We start from the raw sequence: 22296 nt of genomic DNA on the forward strand, positions 1-22296 counted from the left end.
GTTTATATCAAGTCCATCAGCTTCAGTTTGTAAGGCTTTAGGAAAAAGGGCAGGTTCAGTTTTCAGTGATTTCAAATGAAAATGATGGAAAAAATAAAAAACGTTTGTTTGGGCATCTGTAGCCAGATATTTTAGGAGACTAGAAGAAATCAGGATCCAGTCCAGTCAACAAATATAAAACAAAAACCTTAAAAGACAATTAACAAAACTAGGATCTAATATCCGCAAATGTACACTATAGTTTTTACTGAAATATAATTTTTCTTTCTAAAATCACCCTCATTTTTATCAAAGATAGCCAAATTAAAACTAACTAGTTTGCAAAATAAGTCTAGTTCCAATAGAGTTGGCCCAATTATTTACATAAGTACAGCAAGAAGAGCAATTGATCACATAGGCTCTTTTAAATATGCTTTGCTGGAACTTTTTATAAGGAATCTCAGATTGAACTTTAAAGCGCTCTCCAGGCCAGGAAAGCCAAGCCAAGGATTTTGTCATCAGACTTTGCCTGTAATACCTACAGATTTGGGTGAATTCCTCTCTTCTGTGGTTCCCCCACAATATTTTGAGGTTCTTTGTACCTGCCAGATAAGTGACATTCTTTACTTATCTTGGTAAGTGTTGCTTGGAACATAAGGTACCAGGCCAATATTTCCACGTGGCTTTATTCCATAAAGTCCAGTCTTCATTCCTCAAAAACTGTATGGTTATATCGCAAATATGATGTTCCAGTCACAGCCTTGGTAATATAACCAGTGTCTCTAATTGTGTCCTGTTATAAGGATAACAGATTCTTATTGAACTTATGCAAATAACTATATTGCCATGAAAACAACAATACTCACTCACTAAGAGTTCAGAAAACCCAGGAGCTGTGGGAGCCTGGGAGGGGGGTCATCACTCATCTTGGGAGTTCAGAGAGAGCTTCCTGGAGGAGGGGATGTCTGAGCTAAGATTTTAGGCTGAGCCCAGACAGAGTGGAGGGCAGGGCAGAGAGAGGGGGCTGGAGGGGGATGGCAGGGTCAGTCCCTTGTGAGCCTCGGTGAGGACTCAGGACTTTACCCTCAGTGCACTGGGCACCATGGTTGGGTCCTGACTGGCGCAAGAGGGTTCAGATTAGTGTCTGTGAACATCCCTGTATCTGTGAGCTGTGAGGAGGGTGGACAGGAAGATTGAACCTGGAGCAGGAGACCAGAGAAGATCCTGCCGTAGCAGAAATCCTTGTGCAATTACCAGAGTCCCAAATGTCCCCTTTCTCCCACGGGGCAGAAAGACAGCAGCTCACCTCCCAGCCCAACATCTCCCCTGTGTTCTGGCCTCCCTTCTCTTGCAGCTGAGGAGTGGAGCCGTATTTCCTAGACTGTGGATTGCACCATTTTAGCAGGTTATATAATCACCTGATTTGGTCATAAACTATGTTATTTTTTTAATTGAAAAATATAGATTAGGAAATGAATTAGTGTATGCTGCGCAGAATCTTCTCAAATTAGCTTATGGAAAATTTCCTTCCAGAATGTTGGAAGCCACGTAATGATGTGATACTTATCTTTTTCTTAGTACACTCATGAATGGGGGTGCTCCAGGGAAGGGCTGGTCCTCTCTTTGCTGACTGCTACAGACTCAGCTGCCTCATCATGTTTTCCAGTTCAGGGCTCATCTCTCATGAGCTAGATTCCATTCACTTTCTGGGATGGCTCCGGGTAGGCCAGGACACAGGCCTGGTTGCCTCTGCCAAAATCTGGGGTGCAGTCGACGCCTGGAAACCAGCCAGGGCGAGGGAGAAAGCACATTCTCCAGGGCAGGGTTGCAGCCACGTCTCTCAAGGGAGCTGAGTAAGCAAAGGGCAAGAAGGTAGAGGAAGATCAGGACAGGGCAGGGGGGTCTGTGCTGATGGGAGGGCAGTGGCTGCTCCTGAGATGCGTGGACACAGAGCCACTAACTCACTGGGTCCTGACCACTGGAGGGTCCAGCCACTGAGAGCCACTGTGATACCTTACTGTCTGGGGACAGCTCTGTCTTCTGTGTGAGATCCTGGATCTGTGAGGCAGGACCTGGCCTGTGCTGGTTGAAGTCGTCATTAGGGGTTGGGACTCTGCTTCTCCTTATGGCTAAAGAAGGTTCTGGCTCTCTTGGCAGTAAGTCTAAGATCCCGACAGCCATTTGTTTTATTCTCTCGTCCTGTTCCTTGGATCAAAGCAAGACATTGACCCAAGGTCCTCCTGCTGGTCAGTCACACAGGCTGGAACAGAACCCAGGACTCCTGAATCCCAGTCCAGGGGCCTCCAAACCCCTGCCCAGCCCCTCCAGGAAGGACAGCAGACTGTGCTCTCAGACTCCCCTCGAGGCTGGCAGAGTTGGGCCAGTGTGGTTTTTGATCATCAATGAGAAGGGACTGAATAGACCAAGGGTTTTAGATTTATTTGAACCAGACCAGCCTCCACTCTGCACAAGCAGATGGGAGTCAGAATCCCACTATAAAGTGAAGAGGCTCAGGGAAACTCTCATTCCAGCAACAGAAGTAGTGAAACAGACCGAGTGGGTCAGCACCAGTGGTGTGGACAGTTCCTTCTGCTCTCTGGACACCACCCCTCCATCCCAATTCAGATGTTTTTACTCTTTTTTACGTGTGTGGCAAAATACACATAACATAAAATTTATCATTTTAACCATTGTAAATTGTACAGTTCAGTGGCATTTATTACATTCAAGATGTTGTGTCACCATCACCAGAATATTTTCATCACCCCTAAAGAAAACCCCATACTCATCCAGCAATCCCTGCCCATTCCACCCTCCTCCCAGCCCCTAGAGACCACTAATCTGCTTTCTGTCTCAATGTATTTACCTATTTTGGATTGTTCATATAAATAGAATGATACAATCTGTGGCTCTTTGTGTCTGGCTTCTTTCACTTATCACAATATTTTCAAGATTCGTCCATGTTGTAATGTACCTATACTTCATTTCTTATGAGAAATAGCATTTCATCATATGGATATACCACGTTTAACTTATCCTTTCATCAACGGATGGACATTTCTGGTGATTCTACTTTTTGACTCTTGTGAATAATGCTCCTATGAACATTTGTGTACAGTGATGGTTTGAACAAGTGCTTCAATTCTTTTGGGTATCTACCCAGGCGTAGAATTGCTTGTTCACATGGTAATTTTATCGTTCACTCACTGAGGAACAGACAAACAGTTTTCCGCAGTGGTTGCACCATTTTACACTCCTACTAGCAAACTGTGAGGGTTTCAATTTCTCCACACCCTTGCTAACACATTTTTTTTCCATTATAAAAATATTATCACCCTTCTAATGGATGTGAAGTGTTAATTTTTAGTAGTTTTCATGTGAACCTCCCTTAAAAAGTGACGTTGAGCAGCCTTTCAGATGTTTGTTGGACATACCTTCTTTGGAGAACCATCTATTCAATTCCTTTGCAGATTCTTAAATTGTTGTCTTTTTTTATTCAGTTGAAAGCGTCTTTATATATTCTGGATACTATATTCTATATCATTGTTATATATGTGCTTTGCAAATATTCATTCCTGTTCTGTAGGTTGTATTTTCATTTTCTTGATAGTGTTCTTTGATAAAAAAACTTTTAATTTTTTATAAAGTCTCATTCATCGTTTTTTTTTCTTGTGTCCATAATTTTGGTGTCATATCTAAGAAAACATTTTCAAATGCAAGATCATGAATAATTAGTCCTATGTTTTCTTCTAAGATTTTTATAGCTTTGCCTCCTACATTTAGGCCTTTCATCCTCTTGGAGTTAGTTTTTGTATATGGTATGAGGCAGAGGTCCCGCTTCATTCTTCTGCCTGTGGATGTCCATTTGACCCACTGCCACAAGTTGAAAACTTCTTTCCACATTGAATGCTCTTGGCATCGTAACAAAAAAATCAATGGGCCATAAATCTACGGGCTTATTTCTGGAACCTCAATTGCATCCTGTGATCTATATGTCCATCCTTATGCCAGTACCATACTGTTTTGATTACTGTAGCTTTGTAGTAAGTTTAAAATCAGGAAGTGTGAGTCTTCCAACTTTGGTCTTCTTTTTCAAGATTCTTTTCACTATTCAGAGTCCCTTGCAATTCCATATGAATTTGAGAATGAGCTTTAACATTTCTGGAAGAAGAACAAAAAGGCCATTGAGGTTTTTCTAGGGATTGCATTGAATCTGCAGATTGGTTTGGGAAGTAATCATCTTAACAATATGAATGGGACTGATTTGGGGATGTGGCTGGGACATTGCCATAGAAGGAGAGGAGGGCAGGAGAGGGAAGGGATGGGATGGAGGCTGAGGTTCCCTTGGGGGTGGGGCTGCAGCTATGATTGGAGATGGGGTTCTGCCCTCCTTACCTGGAGGCCACATCGGGGATCACGTCTCTGGTGTTGGCTTTGGTTTACTCAATGTGAAAGCGGCAGATTGGGCAGGTCCGTTCACCTCTAGAGAAGAGCAGGGAAATTCACCAGGTTTCTGAGGTCACTCATGAAACCAAAACAGGAATTCCAATGTTACAAGAACACGTATCTATTTCTGTTTCTTCTTTTTAGTCATCACTTACTCAAGGACACACAACTTGCACATCCCAGGCACTGTGGCAGGCTCTGAGAGTCAGTGCTGAGGCTGCCCTGCAAAAGCCACCCTTTTCTTTTGGTTCATGGACAAGGGAGGAGAGGAGGGGAGAAGGGAGGAGAGGAGGGGAGGGGAGATGAGAGGGAAGGAGAGAAGGGGAGGGGAGAGGAGAGGAGCCTATGAATGAGAGAATGGGGGAAGCTTTGTTAGGCCCTGAGTAAACAATCGATGAACTTAGAAGAGGTGACTGATGTGACCAATGTCATTATCACACTTATTTGTTTCTTTCACGCTCTGGGCGAAAATGTTCACAACTGTCACAAGACCCTCAAGTGGATCATGACCCCATCAGAATTCAGACAACAGGACCATGAGAGGTTTTCACTTGTCCCCTTCACAGGAATTAATCCTCCTTGGGCTTGAATATGCTTGCTGTGTCGGAGAGGGGGCAGTTTCTCCCCTGACAGAAGCCACTTGGGATCAGAAGGTGATGGAGCTGGTTCCCTGAGAAAGGCTGACAGTGTACTTACTGTCTGTTTTTTTATCACGTTTTTTTTTGTGTGTGTGAGGAAGATCAGCCGTTAGCTAGCATCTGCCAATCCTCCTCTTTTTTGCTGAAGAAGACTGGCCCTGGGCTAACATCCATGCCCATCTTCCTCCACTTTGTATGGGACACCGCCACAACATGGCTTGACAAGTGCTGTGTCCGGGATCCGAACCGGCGAACCCTGGGCCACTGCAGTGGAGCGTGAGCGCTTTACTGCTTGCGCCACAGGGCCAGCTCCTCTTTTCACTTTCTTTTGAGACTGTGTGTAAGCACACAGTGATGCAGTATCTATGTTTCCTAGTAGACGCAGCCAAGGGATTAGTAAAATCAGTTAAGAGAGCAGGCTCTGAGCCCCGGCCCAACTTGCTTACTCCTGGCAGGGCCAGGATGCTGTTGTAGCCTGGTTTCCAGCCCCCGACCCAGGGTTGGGTCCTATGTGTGTGGGGTGGGAAACAGAGGAGAGGTGGCTGGAGGTATTTTCTTAGGCCTTCCCCAAGGTACAGAATCCCACAGGGCTCAGCTGACCAACAACATGATAGGCAGGATGGGGGGCTGCCTGGAGAGAGAGAGGTCTGAACTTCAGGCACCAATTCTCAGAAAGTCACTCTGTCAGGACAGTCAGGTTGATTAGATACACCCTGAGCACAGTGCTGTCACTCGTTCATCCACCCACGCAGTCATTCATTGACTCCTTTATTCATTGGCTCGTTCAATATTTCCTGAGCACTTGCTCTGTCACCAGCCCTGTGCTAGTCGATGCTGGGGACACAGCACTGACTGGAAGTCCCAGCCCTGTCCTTCTAGTTCTCACATACATTGGGGGCACAGACCACCCCAGACAGTCATGACTTAGAGTGAGTAGGGCTGGGAAGGAGGGGAAGGGTGTCAGGGATGGCTTCCTGGAGGAGGGGCATCTGAGCTGTGATTTTAAGAATGAGCAAGAACTCTGAGTATTTCAGTGGAGCTCAGTCCTGGGAGGGCAGAGGGCAGAGGGCAGGGCAGGGCCAGTCACCCTGAGGGCCTCGGGGAGGATTCTGGACTCACCTGAGTGCCCTGGGAGCCATGGACGGGTCCTAACCAGGGGATGGAAGTGGGGAGACGTGAGTCTGTGGGAGATCCCAGCGTCTGTCTGCTGTGAGCTGGACAGAAGGGTTGAGACGGGAGGCAGGACACTAGGGAGGAGGCTCTGATGCAGAAATAATCGTGGGATCACCAGGGTCCTGACTGTCTGCTCTCTCCCGAGGTGGTGGAAGACGCAGGCTCCCTCCCAGAACCATCCCTCCCCTGCTCCTCAGGCCTCCCCTCTCCTCAGCTGTAGGATAGAGGAATGTTCTCCAAACTCTGGATCAGTGCTCTTTCAGGTTGTAAAACCTGAGTTTGTATAATGGGTACTTTAAAATTCAAATAGAAATGATTGGAAATAGAACAGTGTGCACAGCATAGACGCTACACCATTCCTGGGTAATTAAACTTTGTTTTGGACCGTGTATAAGCCCCATGATGGTGTCATATCTATTTTTCCTAGTGAGTCACATACAAATGGTTAATAAGCAGGCGACTGGAAAGGCTCCAGGCACAGGATCACCTTCTCTCCTAAGACCCGCTTGACTTAGCTGCCCTGTCACGTCCTCCAAAAAATGGGTTCAGTTCTCACATCCTCTGTCCCAGATACTTCCAGGAGGCTGAAGGTGGGCTCAGCCCCCAGCCCAGCATCCCTGCCAAAAGGAAGATGAGGTTGGCCTGGACACCAGCCAGTTCCAGAGAAAAGCACATTTCCCCTGGGGGCAGGGTTGGGCTTGGTGTCTCTGAGGAGGGAGGGGCCCAGCCCACCATCCTGGGCCTGGAGCCTGGTCTCTCCAGGGGCTGAGTCAGGACCCGGGTGGAAAGGTGGAGGGAGATCGGGGCAGGGGGTCTCAGAGGCTACGCTGGTGGGAGGGCATTGAAGGCCAGGCCAGGGCTCCACGGACTCTGAGAGACCCTGACTAGACATCGATGAGGGTTTGAGGTCCCACAACCCTGCGGTTATTCAAATAAAGATTTGAATCTTTATATTTTCTCAAAAAGCCAAATAGGCTATTTATAGGTAACACTGTTCACCTCTCCATATAAGGGGAAGATTTGGTTATTCATGTTTGACTCTGACAGCCTTTGAGCCCCACCTCACTCACTTCCACTGCACATCTGGGCAGACCACACACTCCCTCCCTTGGCAGCAGAAGGAAGTTCAAATCCTCCACCCCAGCCCACATGCAGGCACCTCACCCTGGTCCCAAGTCCTAGACAAAAAGAGAAAGCCAAAGTCAGCATTCCCACTTCATACTGTAAGTGAACATAAGTGAGGCTATCTTGTTACCCCAAATGGCCCCAGCCCCTCCTCTGTGTGACTACTCGCTGCTCTGCACATACTCCAGAAAAATTCACATGCTTTCCTGAGTTATGACCTCCACTCACATATGTACTCCCCAATCGCTGGATAAATTAAAAACTTTGTTCTATGTGTTTCCCTCCAGGAACAGGCTGACCCCAACCGGGAAACACACCTACAAGGTATCCATCACAGCTGACAGAAGAATGCAACAATGTGATGCCTGGAACCCATCATGCCTGGAGCCCAACATCCCTGGACCTCCTTCTTCCTGCCCATCTTCCATAAATAACTGCCTCAAGATTCTGTTATCTTTTATCTATCTATCTATCTATCTATCTATCTATCTATCTATCTATCTATCTATCTATTTTTGTGAGGGAGATCAGCCCTGAGTTAACACCCATGCCAATCTTCCTCTTTTTTTGCTGATGAAGACTGGCCCTGAGTTAACATCCGTGCCCATCTTCCTCCACTTTAAGTAGGACGCCGCCACAGCAAGGCCTGACAAGTGGTGTGTTGGTGCGTGCCCAGGATCTGAACCCAGGCCGCCAGCAGCAGAGCACACACACTTAACTGCTACACCACGGGGCGGCCCCAAGATTCTGTTAGCTTTGAAGATGGGTCTTTGAGACATTAGTCACCTGTCTTCTGATTTGCTGGCTAATCTAATTAAACTTCACTTCTTGATCTCTAACTCGTGATTAATTGGCTTAGATTGCTGTGAGCAGAGCAAGCCCATTGCTTGGTATCAGCCCCTCAAGCAGGAATGTATATGGTGATCAGGAGGAATGACATAGGGCACTAATGTACTGTACATGAAATAAAGTTTATTACACACAGGAGACAATAGGATTCCCCAAGGAGAAGGCTCAGGTTTCATCCAGAGGGAAGTGGCGTCCTTAACTTTGACTTTTATTTTGGCTAGGAGTTGGGCAGGTCCTGTTTTTCATGGTTTGAACTTCCTGTAGGGGTGAAGGGAGGGAGCCTGCAGACTTTGTTTAGAGCTGGCCTGGATGTGAGGCTGAAGGGAGGGCTTGTGGTGTGAAAGCTGTCAGAGACAAACATCCAGAAGGGTATCTCCTTCTTGGTTACAGCGAGTTCAATAGGGCTATCTGTAAAGGGCGTCTTTGACGCTTGGAGAAGGGGCAGAGGCAAGATTCGAACCCAGGGCTGTCTGACCCCAAGGCCTCAATGCTGTTGAGTTAGTGGCTATCAGGACCAGCCACTGCCCTCCAGCACAGCCTCTGAGCCCCTGCCCTGTCCTGTCTCCCTCCACCTTCCTGCCTCAGAGCCTGACTCAGCCACCCTGAGAGACCAGGCTCCAGGCTCCAGCTGGGCTCCTCCCTCCCCAGAGACGCCAACCCCCACCCTGCCCTGGGCACCCAGCTCCTCTCTCTCGCCCTGGCTCCAGGCTCCACCTCACCCTCCTCACAGCAGAGACAACCAGGCTGGGTGCCAGGCCCGCCTGCAGCCTCCCCAGAAAACACCTGGAACCCAGGAAATGACAGCTGGACCCTTTCGTGGATGACATGATGGGTAGTTCAAGGCAGCGGCTCTTGGGAAAGGAGGAGGTGAGCCCGTGGCTGGAGCCGTCTCTGTCCCTCTGCTTACTGACAGTTTGGCCTCCAGTCCCCAGGAAGAACTGATGTCACAGCATTCTGTGGCTCGCACACAGTCCAAAGAAAGTTTCTTTAAACAATAATCGATAAGATTCTCTGAAGTGCACCTCTCCTATTTTCTAATCCTTTTTTTCCTTTAAAATTTTAAAAACATAACAGTTATGTACTACTCAATTTTTTTACAACCTAACAGAGGTCTGGAAACCACTGCTCTACCTGCAGCTGTAGGGACAGGAGGCTAAAAGAGCAGGGAGAGAGATGGAGCTGGGCGGGGCGTGTGCTGGCCCCACTCCCCTTGGAGAGAACTCAGACATTCAGGACTCTGGCAAATGCACAATTGTTTCTGCTACAGCAGCCTCCTGCCTGGTCCCCTGTCTCCTGTCCCCACCCTCCTGTCCACCCTCCTCACAGCAGACAGACACGGGGACGTTCCACAAATCTGACTGTAACTCGACTGGAGAGTCAGGTCGCCCAGGTGCTTGGTCAGCGTAACAGGAATTCCAACACCAACACAAGGGCCACAGCAAGCAAGCAAAGATCTATTAGAGGAAAGGTCAGACACATTCCAATAGAGGAGCGGGCAGTGCCAGAGAGCGCATCAGCTCCGAGTCTTGAGTTAGTTTTATTTTAATTTGGGCTGTTTGGAAGGGAATTAGCGTTATCTGGTTACCCACCAATAATGGGTTTTCCCCCACCCACATCTCAGTAGGCGGAGTTCTTGACCTTCAAGGGGAATCTCCAGAACTGTCATGGCAGTCATCCTCCGTGGAAGGGGGGGCTAATGCATATGGAATTTGTATGTAAATTAAAGAAAGGTCAACGTCTCTAGAGGTGTATAGCAGAAGCCTTTGTGTGTGCTGTTTGCACACCTGTTACTTTTATGGTCACGGTTGATGGCCTCAGACTTAGTAATGGTGTCAGGCATGTCTCAGTTCCCCTTTAACTGCATCTTGTAGGATGCCAGACAGACGCTTCACTGATGCAGCAAGGTCTCCCGCCGTAATCCTCTGCTCATGTCTACCTACCTACCTATCTCACCACCACTTCCATTTCCTGCTTATGACCCATCCGTGGCTCCCAGTGCACTAGGATAAAATCCACAGTCCTCACGGAGGCCCACAAGGTGACCACCCCTACCGCCCCCTCTCCCTGCCTGCCACCTGCCCTCTCAGTGCTCAGCCTCTATGAAATAGTCACAGTTCTCTCCCATTCTTAAAATCTCATCTCACACGTCCCCTCCTGCAGCTAGACACCTCTGATCCCCTGTGTATCCCATCCAGCCCTGCTCACTCTAGGTCATCAGTGTCTGGGTGGCCTGTGTTCTCCACTGGACAGTAAGACTCAGAAAGACAGGGCCTGGGCCTAAGTCACCATGTGTCCCCAGCATCATCTAGCTCAGGGCTGAGCACAAAGCAGATGCTCAGGGAATATTGGGTGAAGAAATGGATGGATGGAAGGATGGACGCATGGATGGATAGATGGATGCGTGCATGGATGCATGGATGGATGCATGCACACATGGATGGATGGATGGATGGACGGATGGACGGAAGGATGGATGAACGAATGGATGGATGGATAATGGATGAAAATACTGTTTATAATATGTGTCTGACTGGATGTTTCCATCTTCACATAGTAACTTCCCAGAATTGCTGCCTGAAGTTCTTTGCAAACCTTTTTCCCTTCCAGTTGTCTCCCCCACCCCTGTGTCCTCCTCATGTGACGTTTCTGCACAGCTGTGCCCCGTGGGCCCCCCTGCTGGGGAAGGGTCGCAGCCTCCCCTTCTGACATGAGATGCGTCTCTCTCCTCCCCACCCCATCACCATGAATGTGGCCCTGAGGGACTTGGGTGATTTCTGGGCCTGGAGGGGTCTGCCCTCAGGGGCGTCCACTTGCTCCTGTCACGTTGGTCTTGAGGCCTGAGGCCTGTGGAGGCCCCTCGAGGCTCACTGTCGGCTTCCCTGGGCTTGCAGGCCCCAGACGCCTTCCCTTCTCACCTGCACAGCGCCCCCTACTGGAGCTCTTTCAGACCCCCCAGAATCCCCTCCCCTGGGGCAACCCCCGCCCCCAACACACACACACTCACCAAGCAACAGCATCTCTGCCACTTTCCTTCTGCAGCCTCCTCCCTGACCCCCTGGCCTCCACCAGGCCCCAGACCCTCCCTCACAGCAGGATCTTGTCCCAAAGACCCTCTCCCAGGGCCCCCCAGCTGGACCTGGTGATGGTGAGACCCTCCCCACAGCAGTAGGATCTTGTCCTGGGAGAGACTGCAAGTCCCTCCTCTGCTCACAGCCTGCCTGCCTGGCTCACTTCCCTGGAGGAAAAGCCTGAGTCCTGACTGGGGACCTCCTTAGGGGGCTGAGACCCTCCCACTTCCTTTACCCGGGGAAGAAAAAAGAGGAGGCGGGGCTTAGTCCGAGGGGAGGGGTGGAGGGGTAGGGAGACTGGAGTTCCATAACTCAGCTTGTGGGGAAGGGCCTTCTCAGCTCCACACACAGCAGACCTCACCCTGTTGTGGGACGGGGTCTCTCCTCAGCAGGGGCAGACAGCTCGGCTCCTCAGCAGGGGCAGACAGCTCGGCAGACACAGGGCAGGGACTCAGACGGGCCTGTCCGTGGGTGGTGGGACAGAGACCCTGAACACCCAAGACCAGACAGACTTCAGCCCCTCCACCTCCTCAGCCAGAGGGAATCTGGGACCCTTGAGGCATATACTTGGGGTCTTAGGCAGAGCTTGATACCAGATCAAGACAAGGTTGACATAAGGGAAGCCATACTTTAGAAAAGAAAAACTCTATTTTAACTTTGAATGACCACTGACAAAGGTCATTAAAAAAGCAGAGGTCTAACTGCTCTGTAGATTTTAGGACCCCTGCTTGTGCATGTACCTCCCAGCTGCTATGAGATAACTTGCTTTTTTGAGTTCCTTAGGAATGTGATGACCCCTGAACAGAGAATCTATGCTGATAGCCATCATCAGTGAAAACTGAAAGATCTGGTGTGGCACTCCCAGTCTGTAACACCAGAAGGTCAACATTCCTAACCCCCTCCCCAATAACCCAATGGCCTATATAACTGCTGTAAGATTTTGTGCCCCCTTAAGATGGTTCTTTTGGACATGAGTTGGCCATCTTCCCTCTTGCTAGCAAGCTGTAATAAAAGTCCTTTTTCTCCTACCACTATTCCTCTTGATTATTGGCACGTCTTGCAGGAAGCAGAAGACCCCACATTGGGCCGTAACAAGCTGATGTCGTGATGGGTCTTGGGCGGCACTGGGGCTCGCCATGCACCCAATCAGAGTAAGGTCGGCTGGGCCGTTAGTCTTTAACAAGATCGAAAACGAAAGCGGATGCTGAAAACGAATTGCTTTCAAACTGCTCACCCAGACCTCTACAGGAATGGGGTTAGTGTCCCCCGGGGACCCCAGAGCCCTGAGCCACCTGCTGCTCGTGTTGCTGCTGCTGGAGGAGTCGCGGGGGTTACCCCCTGGTGAGCGCCTGGGCGGCGGTGGGGGATCGGGGGAGTCTGGGTGCGGATGCGGGACCGGGCTTCGTGTGGGGCTGGCGGGAGGAGAGGGGGACGTTAGGACTTGCGCAGGGCGCGCTTGCAGGGGGCTCTACCAAAAGGGGCAAGATTGTTTGAGGGGCACAGTGGCAGGGACAGGGGATATGGGGAGGGTCTGGTGGGTCCACACGTGGTGTTGCGGGCGCTGTGTTTCCTGGGACTGAGGGTCTGCAGTGGCACAAGACTGACTGGGGCCCTGGAGGAGGTCGTGAGTGTTTGTTGGACCTGGAGGCTCGGGCACGGAGGACGGTGAGGGTTCCCCAGAGACACGTGGAGAGGAGGGCAGTGAATGTCTGAGGCACTCCGTGTGGGGGGTGATGTCTGGATGGGGTGTCCACAGGGAGCCAGGTGAGTACCTGGGGGCTGTGGTGGGGGACGGTGAGGGTCTCTGGGGATGGCAGGGAGGCAGGTGAGGGTCTGGAGGAGGCCATGTTGCGACAGGAAGTGTGGGAGGGGGGCTGCGATGAAACTAGCAGTGAGTGAGGGAAGTAGCAAGGAGCATGTGGGCGGCTACGGACGGGGATGGCGAGTGTGTGTGTGTCCTCCTTGTGAAGGGGGAAGATCAGCAGGGTAGCTGGTGTTTGGGAGCCATGGTGGGGGATGGTGAGTATCTGGGGTCCTCAGAAGGGGGCGGGTGTCTGAGGGGCTGCAGTATGGGGATGGTAAAGCTCTGGGGAGGTGGACCGGCAGGGAGGCAGGTGAGGGTCTTGGGGGGCATCAGATTTGTGCTGGCCTTATGAAGTATATCTGGGGTACTCTTCTTACCGAACCCAGTGGGCTTGCCTCCTGGTGAGTTAAATAAGACTCTATGCCAGTGGAAGTTGTCTCACAAGGTGAAGTGTATCTGCAGCAAATAGGAGGCCATGGGGAATCATTTCCAAAGTCATGGCATCTCTGAACAAAGGGAATCAGGAACTTTTATTTTGGTTGGGGAATGAACTTTCAAAAGGGAGTGGCAGGTATTCACTTGCACAGGCTCAGCTGGAGAACATGCTTCCACATATTGAGGCCTAAGCTCCTGCTGGAGAGATCTTTGCATTAAAAAATATGGCTAGGGGCTGGCCAGTGGTGCAGCGATTAAGTGCGCATGCTCCGCTTCATGTCCTGGGGTTTGCAGGTTCGGATCCCATCCCGGGCACACAGCAACCCACCACTTGTCAAGCCGTGCTGTAGCGGCATCTCATATAAAGTGGAGGAAGGTGGGCACGGATGTTAGCCCAGACTTCCTCAGCAAAAAGAGGGGGATTGGCAATGGATGTTATCTCTGGGCTAATCTTCCTCACAAAAAAAAGAAAAAAGGAAAAGAAACAACTTGGAAAAACAGTTAATTGCTACCAAACCCACCTTTGAGTTTCTAGAGGCCTAGTTGGTGACACTCTCCTATGTTCCATCTTCTGCTACAGTTTGTATAAGACTATTGTTTTAATCTTAAACATTTGTTAGAATTAACCAATGAAGCCTTTTGGGCCTGCAGTTTTCTTGCCTGGTTAATATTTAATCATGGCCTTAATTTCTTAATATTTAAGGGACTATTGACTTTTTCTTCTTATATGAGCTTTGGTAAGATGAATTTTTTTTTTTAAGAAATGTGTCCCTTTTTATTGTATGTAATTTTCTACTTCACTGATTTCTCCTTTTATCTTTATTATATGTTTTGAATTTTGTTACGTATTTATTTATTTATTTATGAGGAAGATCAGCCCTGAGCTAACATCCATGCCAATCCTCCTCTTTTACTGAGGAAGACCGACCCTGAGCTAACAACTATTGCCAATCCTCATCCTTTTTTTTTTTCCCTTTTTCTCCCCAAAGCCCCAGTAGATAGTTGCATGTCATAGCTGCACATCCTTCTAGTTGTTGTATGTGGGACGCGGCCTCAGCATGGCCAGAGAAGCAGTGCGTTGGTGCGCACACGGGATCTGAACCCCGGGCCCCCAGTAGCGGAGCGCGCACACTTAACCGCTAAGCCACGGGGCCGGCCCTGTTATGTATTTTATGTTCTTTTTCTAATGTCTTGAGCTGGAAGCTGAGAGGGTTCACTATTTAGTCTTTCTTTTTTTCCAATATATGCATTTAAGGCTGTTAATTGTTCTCCAGTCACTACTTCAGCTGCACTCCCAAGGTGCGATATGTATTGCTTTTGTTCTCACTCAGTTCAAAATGTTTTGTAATTTCCCTTATGATTTCTTCTTTGACCCATGGATTATATCAAGTGTGCGGTTTAATTTCCAAGCAATTGGGGATTTTCTCAATATCTTTTTTTTTAATTGATTTCTAGCTTATCACCACAGTGATCAGATAACATATTCTGAAAGGTTTCAATCCTCTGACACTTGTTGAATCTTCCTTCATGTTTCAGGGTGTGGCTAATTTTGGCAAATGTTCCCTGTGCACATAGAAATGTCATCTGTTCCATATGGGTCAACAGTGTCAAGTTAATTCTGTTGTTCAGACTGTGTACCTTATGGATTTTATGTGTGCTTGTTCTGTGGTTATTGTGAGAGAGGTGTTAACATCTCTCGACATGTTTTGGATCTGTCTCTCCTTTTAGTTTTGCTAATTTTTGCTTTATATATTCTAAAGCTAAATAGTTGGAAACATGCAGATTTATGATGGTGAAATCTCCCGTTGCATGGGCCTCTCTTTACTCTAATAGTGCTTTTTGTCTTAAAACCTGCTCTGATGTTAGTGGAGTGATGCCAGCCTTCTTCTGTTTAGAGCTTACATTTATATCATTTTTCTATCCTTTCCATTTCAGTCTTCCAATGACTTTGTGTGACTCTTATAAGCAACATAATTTGATTTTGTGATTTTTTCTTTTAACTGTATCTGATAACCTTATTCTTTTACATGAGGTTTTTAGTCCTCTCATATTAATGTAATTACCATTATGTTTGGCTTTATATCTACTATCTCACTCTATATCTTCTATTTAGCCAATCTATTTGTTCTTTTTTTCTCCTTTTCTTTCCTTCTTTTGGATGTCTAGCTTTTTCAATACTCCATTTTTTTCTTCTATTAATTTGTTAATTGTACATCTCTTATTCTTCTCACAGTGGTCATTCTAGAGATTATAATATGTATTAGTATTGTAGTCAAGTACTAATTATGACTTTTAACAATTCCCAGATATTGCTAGACCTTTAAACTCCATTTCACATCCCCCCAAACTCTCACATTACGTTGTCGTAAATTTTAGTTGTACATATACTTTAAATTCCACAGAACATGAAAATGATGGTTCTGTTCCTTCAATATTTATCGCATCTACTCACATAGTTGGTCTTTGGGGTTCCTGCCTGGGTTGGCTTCTTTTATTCTGGGATAATATCTCCTCTGACTGAAGAGTTCCCCTTGGCTTTTCCTTTAGTGCAGACCTGATAGCAGCGACTGTGCACATTTTTTTTTCTTAAACCGTCTTTGTTTTGACTTCCTTCCAGTATAGTATTTTTCCTGGCTATAGATTTGTAACTTTGTGATGATTTTATTTCAGCACTTGGAAGATGTCATTTCATTGTGTTCTGCTTTCCATTATTTCTGTTGAGAAGTCAGCTTTAACAGTCTTATAAAATGCTCCCTAAAAGTAATATGTCTTATTTTCTCTGGGTGCTTTTATTTGCAATGTTTCTGTCTGTCTTGGCTGGTCAATATTTTGGCCCTGATGTTCTCAGGTGGCTTTGTTTCTGTTTATCCTGCTTAAAGCTGAGAGCTTCCTGAAGCTGGTCTTGTGGTCTTTCATCTGTTCTGGACAATTCTTGGCTGTTATCTCTGTGAATAATGCCAGTGTTGCATTTTCTCTCTTCTCTCCTGAAACTCCAGTGATACAGATGAGAGGGTCGCACATGTCACTTATGCTTAGCGTTCCCTTTGTCTCCATTCATATTTCTCTAAGCTTCTGTTTTTGTATTTGCCATTTTCCCATCCTCCAGCTCACTAATCCTGTTTTTTCTCTGTCTAATCTGCTGCAGATCCCATCCAGTGAGTTCAAAACTTCAGACACTGTTTATTTCATTTCTAGAATTCCCATTTTATTTTTATATGTTTCAGTTCTCTGGTGAAATCCTCTTTCCTTTCAAATATTTTGCCCATTTTCTTCTATTTTCTTAAGCATATTAATATTAAATTTTTTTCTGGTAATAGCAACATCTGGATCGTTTGCAGGTTGGCTCTGATTCTCTGGGATCCTCTTCATTTCCTGATTACCAGTCTCGTATTCCTGCCTCTTTGAAGGTCAACAAATTCACATTGAATCCTGGCCTACATTACACCCGTCTTGGCTTCAGTTGATGTTATTTGCCGCCCAGGAAAGGTTTATTCTTTCCCTCACTTCAGCAGATACAAGGGCCTTATCACCTCAGTTCAATCAGGATCCACCTGGTTCAGCACAGGGTCACAGTTCTAGTAGGATTCCGTAAACGGCACTGTGACCTTCACAGGTTTCAGCTGAGAGCCTGGCAGTTCCTCTCTTCTCAGTCCTGAAAGACCGTGGGAGATTTCAGTCCTGCCTTTTGGGGGCTCCCAGTCTCCTGCCCTGTGCAGCTGTGATCTCTCGGTCGTGTCTGTTTCTGTCTCTGTGCCCCGATACATCTGCTTTCTCTTCCACCTCTAACACCTCTCTAATATTTTGCCTGACCCTCTCTTCCTCTCGTGCTGTCCATCACAAAGCACTCTGCTTGGTTCCTTGCACTCACCTCTGGGTTGGGTCAGGACAGAATAGCCTGATTTAAATAACTCAAGACAGGGGCAGCCCGTGACATAGCGGTTAAGTGCACGCGTTCCGCTGCTGATGGCCCGGGTTTGGATCCTGGGCGCGCACCCATGCACCATCTGTCAGGCCATGCTGTGGCGGTGTCCTAAATAAAGTGGAGGAAGATGGGCACAAATAAAGAGGAGGATTGGCATGGATGTTAGGTCAGGGCTGATCTTCCTCACAAAAAAAATAATAAAATAAAAAAAATAAGTAAATAAATAAATGACTCAAGACAGAGGCAGCTGTTAGAAACCTTGAACTTGGCAGGGCGAATCACCCACATGTCCTCCTCCCTCAGGAACCCACACTCTCCGCTACGACCTCATGGCCCTGTCCCTGGACAGGCCTGGGAAGCCCCAGTTCCTGGCCCTGGGATACTTTGATGATGAGCTCTTCCTGCGCTATGATGGCGAGAGCCAGAGGGCAGAGCCCCGGGGTGTAGGGATCAAGATGGACCTGGGAGCTGAGACCTGGGAGAGAGAGACCAAGGACCTGAAGGAGAAGGAACAGCAGCTCAGACAGATGCTGACAGAGATCATGGGAGAGCAGGCCCAGGCCTCAGGTGAGTGGGGGCAGGGCCAGAGGCACGTGGGTCCGAGTCTGGTCCCTGCCCTGTTTATCCTGCAGCTGGCGGAGGGGAGGGCACAGCAAGGCTGGAATTGGACAGAGAGGTGAGGCTCCCCTGATGCTGCACCAGGTTCCTCAGATGTGGGTGGAGGAGATGACATACCCCTCTGGGTTGAAGTCCCGTTGGGTGTAGAGGTTCAGGGACAGTGAGGTGACAGGTCACTGCCTGGGGTGGGCCAGGCCTTCACTCCCTCCAGGCTATGTTGAGCTGTGAGCTCCAGGGAGACAGCACTAGAGGCTCCTGGCGCTTGGGCTACAACGGGCAGGACCAGGACTTCCTCACCTTCAACTCGGAGACCCTCCCATGGATGGTGGCCAAACCCTCAGACCAGCATATCAAGAAGCTCTGGGAGACCCAAGGCCCCAGGGCTGATCTGGTTAAGATTTTCCTACGTGTGACTTGTCCTGCCCAACTCTGGAGATACCTGGCCTCCTGGAGGGGCCTCCTGGAGAATACAGGTACTGACCTGGGCGGGAGGATCTACCCACTGAGTCTGTCCCTGGTTTCTACAAGGAAGAGAGCTTTCCTCTTGTTCTCTGAGTGGCTGTCCTGCCCTGGCCTTAGGTTAGGTGCTGAGTTGTGACTGAATTGTCGGAGAGGCACACCCATGTGGGTAGGTGAGGTGTCTCCTCTGGGCCCATTGCTGGTCCATCAGCTGGAGAAGTGGAGAGTCCCAGGATGTGGGAGAGTCACAAGCAGGCAGGAGAAGGACACCTTTTCCCTCCTTTTTTCTCCTCATTCTCTGGGATGTTGACTTTGAGAGGGGGAGACATCTAGGTTTTAACTCCTCAGTGGAGACCCTAGGATGGGGCCAACCTGGCTGGGAGCCAAGACAGAACAGAAAATTCCAGCTCTGGAGCAAGGGTCACATATTCAAACCCAAATGACCTGGAATCCTATTACCAGGGTCATTCCACTTTTGTTCTGCTTTCACTTTTAGCAAAGTCCAGTTTGAAGTTTCCTCCTCATTTACATCTGTGACAGAAAATGAAAAGAAAGGGTAGATACTGGTGTGTGTCTGTGTTTTGTGGGATGGGGTGGGTATGAAAATACCTATAATCAACCAGAGGTCACCAGAGGAATGTAAGGCCCAAGAGGAAAGAATCAGGCTTCAGGGCCAGCTGGCCATCCTTGTGGACAGTCCCTCCATCACCCCCTGGAGCATGTGGAGCTGATTTTGTTGGGGAGGAAGGAGGTACATTACCGAGGCCGGATTCTCATTCCCTCTAGAGCAGGGCAGCCCCTCTGTCCCATCAGCGCCTACAAATTCTTCTGAACCCTGTGCTGAGCATCCTCAGGTGGATCCAATGGCCCCTGAGAGCAGGGAGTTCCTCTCCTCTAAGACTCTCCAGGTGGGCCAGAGCCTGACACCCTTGGGGGTCCTGGGGCTGTTGGAGCAACGTGGGGACCACCCACAGTCCTCTCTTCACTGGGGACGTAGCCCCCCTGGAGGGGTGGCTGGGGGTGAATGTGCACGGGTCATTGCTAAGGGCTGGCTGGTTCCTGCTCTTGGTTTCCCTGCAGTGTAAGGAGGGAGAGTCCTTGGCCTCACTGAACTCTGCTTTATCTCCCCCCAGATCCCCCGTCAGTGACTGTGACCCGCAGTAAGAACCTGCTGGGCAAGGTCATCCTGAGGTGCTGGGCTTTTAGCTTCTATCCTCAGGGTGCCACCCTGACCTGGCTTCGGGATGGGGAGCCCATGAACCACGGCACCTTTGGGCCTGGGGCCACCCTGCCCAGTGGGGACGGGACCTACCAGACCTGGGTGGACACTCGGAGCCTCCCTGGAGAGGAGCAGAGATTCACCTGCCACGTGGCACACTGCGGGCTGAACACCACAGTCCCTGCAGTCTCTGGTGAGAAACTGGGGGAGCCCTCGGGGTCCAGGGAGCTGGAGGCAGAGTTGGTATACGATTCTCATGTGAAAAAGGGCCCACTGGGTATAATCGAAGCCCATTTCATGGTGACCTCCAGGGCCTCAAGGTCAGAGCGCTTCCTGTGCAGCTGCTCCTGCTGCGGCTCCTCTCGCTGTGTCCACTGTCGCTGCTGTGCTGTATTTGGTGGTGGTCGAAACCTAGACGAGGAAGCACACAGAGGATGTTAGAGCCCAGGTGAGAAGCACATGGGACAGTGAGGAAGACGGATCTGATTCTTCTCTGGGTGGTGAGTGGAGACAGCTCTCTTCCTGTTAAAAACCATGCAGCCGTCCCCAAACAGCTGCTTATGCTAAGCACCACGTTGTCACAAAGGCAAGACTTCACTCAGTGACAGTTTCAGCTCTCTCAGAAATAGAATCCTAAACCCATCCACCAGGAATCTGATCAGCACTAGTCAGGTCATCTGCCTGATAGGCCCCTGCCATCCCCTAAAGGAAGGTGACCTTGTAATAACCAAGCTGCCTTTTTGCCTAACATAACTTCCCTGTTCCTGCTCCCTTCTCCTAGAAGTCCCTTGCCTTGTACAGCTCTTCAGAGCTCCTTTCTGTATGCTAGACTGGATTCTGCCCGCTTCATGGATCATTGAATGAAGCCAGTAAGATCTTTAAAATTGACTCAGCTGGATTTTGTTCTTTAACATTTCTTACCCAGGAACAGGAGAAGAATAGACAGCCCATTTCTCGCTTACAGGATGAGGGGACCAGGTGTGTTTTATCAAACCGGCTAAAAAAAAAAAAAAGATAAAGTCCCAACCATTTATCCTGCCTTTCAAATTCACATAAGCCCTGGACCTCAGGATATTCACTTAGGTGAGAAAAAGAGGTGCTTTTTGCGTAGAATAGTCCAAACAATAAAGATAGAAAAACAAAGGCAGAATTACATTATTACCACTTGGTGAGCCTAATGAATGAATGGATCTCAGCAGTAACCATCAAGGGCTGCCACATGGCCACTGGGGAGACAGCTGGATGGTGTGCGCCTCCTGGAGGAAGTACACAGTACTACCCTGATGTTCCTCCATCATCGCCTTACTGTAAAGAGAAGGCAATTGTCTGGGAACAGGTAATTAAGTTCAACCACAAGGTGGACAGGTCTTCGACAAAGGCACCGTCTTTGTGGAAAACTACAGGAGAAACCACCAAATCAACTGTCAGGAAACACAAACAAAAACGATGGAGAGGGAATCGATATGAAGTTGGGTACCTGTGGGTTACTGTAAATATTCAATATGATTACCTTTCCACCTTGTTATGAAAAGAAGTCAATCTTGTCAATTTGCTGTTTTCTTGTTTAACCTGAGGGGTGACTCAAGGGTCACAAGGATTTATGAGTTTGTTTTACAGAAGAAGGAGAATGCCTTCAAGGAAGTTACCATCACCAGATAACCAACCCCCAGTTGCCTTTGATGTCCAGAAGTCCAATTGCCTAGGGGTTCATCAGCAGTGACCCCTTCATTTCTCTAAAACTCCTCCTGCCAAGCCCCTTAGCTCCTTAAAACCCCCTGTTGCTTTCTCCTCTTGTTAAGGCAGATTTGAGAGAACCTATCCTCCCACCTTCTCGTTTTGGCCAATTCGAATAAACCTTTCTCCATCTCCAAACATTGATGTCTCAGTGATTGGCTTACTGCACATCACACACATAAACTTGTGATTAAAAGGTTCGGTATCAATTTTGGTGAGACAGCCCAGATTCTTGTGCTTGTGGCTGGATGGCCTCGGTTAGGGTTCAAGAGATCAGTGGTCCCCAGCAGTTGCCCAGGCTTCTTTGCCCAGGGGCCTTGTCCTTCTGCTCCCTCCTTCCCACTGCTGTTGGGTACCCTTAGCAAAATGCTTGCTTGCAGTGGAGAAACGCATTGGACTTGGGTCTACTTTTGATTTTGCATTTGTCAAGAGTTAGATTTTATCTTTGTGTGAGTGCATTTACCTTGTGTGTAAGTCAGCTATAGGGAAAACTAAATCGATCCCCACCTCTAGCCCCTTGGGTTACATTCTCCAAAATTGGGTGACTTTTAGCTACTAGCCCATAAAAAAGGAAAAAGGTGATATTCTTTTATAACATCACATGGCCACAATATCCCTTAGACTCTGGAGAACACTGCCAGATGATGGATCCTTAAATTGGAAAAACTTCTAAATTGGAAAAATCTTTACATAGCTCTCGTCATAATTCTTTTATTGGTACCTATGAAAAGACCAAAATAAAAAGGAAATGCAAAAAAATAATGACTAGCCTTAAGACTCTGACTCAAGCTACAATTAAATTGAAAATAATGTAAAAGTATAAGTGT

At 48.3% G+C, this 22296-nt stretch overlaps 1 protein-coding gene across 3 annotated transcripts; it reads left to right on the top strand.

Annotated features, from left to right (window-relative positions):
- The first annotated feature begins 11823 nt into the window (after positions 1–11823).
- LOC131397021 (MHC class I-like protein MILL1) lies at positions 11824–21627 on the top strand. Of its 3 annotated transcripts, XM_058529634.1 has the most exons (6): positions 13159–13297; positions 17743–18006; positions 18252–18530; positions 19650–19928; positions 20047–20183; positions 20661–21627. In XM_058529634.1, the coding sequence occupies exons 1-5, from the start codon at positions 13195–13197 to the stop codon at positions 20148–20150; spliced, it is 1029 nt and encodes a 342-aa protein (XP_058385617.1). In that variant the 5' UTR covers positions 13159–13194; the 3' UTR covers positions 20151–20183; positions 20661–21627. The 3 variants fall into 3 exon arrangements, with proteins under 3 accessions (XP_058385619.1, XP_058385617.1, XP_058385616.1); XM_058529636.1 differs by lacking the exon at positions 13159–13297 and adding an exon at positions 11824–12619 and having other exon boundaries at positions 20047–21627; XM_058529633.1 differs by having other exon boundaries at positions 20047–21627.
- Positions 21628–22296: the final 669 nt, after the last annotated feature.

The sequence above is a fragment of the Diceros bicornis genome, chromosome 34, assembly GCF_020826845.1.
Source record: "Diceros bicornis minor isolate mBicDic1 chromosome 34, mDicBic1.mat.cur, whole genome shotgun sequence".
Taxonomy (NCBI): Eukaryota; Metazoa; Chordata; class Mammalia; order Perissodactyla; family Rhinocerotidae; genus Diceros; species Diceros bicornis.

Bases quoted from the DNA above. Each gene is read 5' to 3' on its own strand.
- LOC131397021 (XM_058529633.1), top strand. From the start codon at position 13,195: ATGTGGGCGGCTACGGACGGGGATGGCGAGTGTGTGTGTGTCCTCCTT. The intron at 18,007-18,251 runs GTGAGTGGGGGC...GGGGTGGGCCAG, and splicing joins AGAGCAGGCCCAGGCCTCAG to GCCTTCACTCCCTCCAGGCT. The intron at 18,531-19,649 runs GTACTGACCTGG...ATCTCCCCCCAG, and splicing joins GGGCCTCCTGGAGAATACAG to ATCCCCCGTCAGTGACTGTG.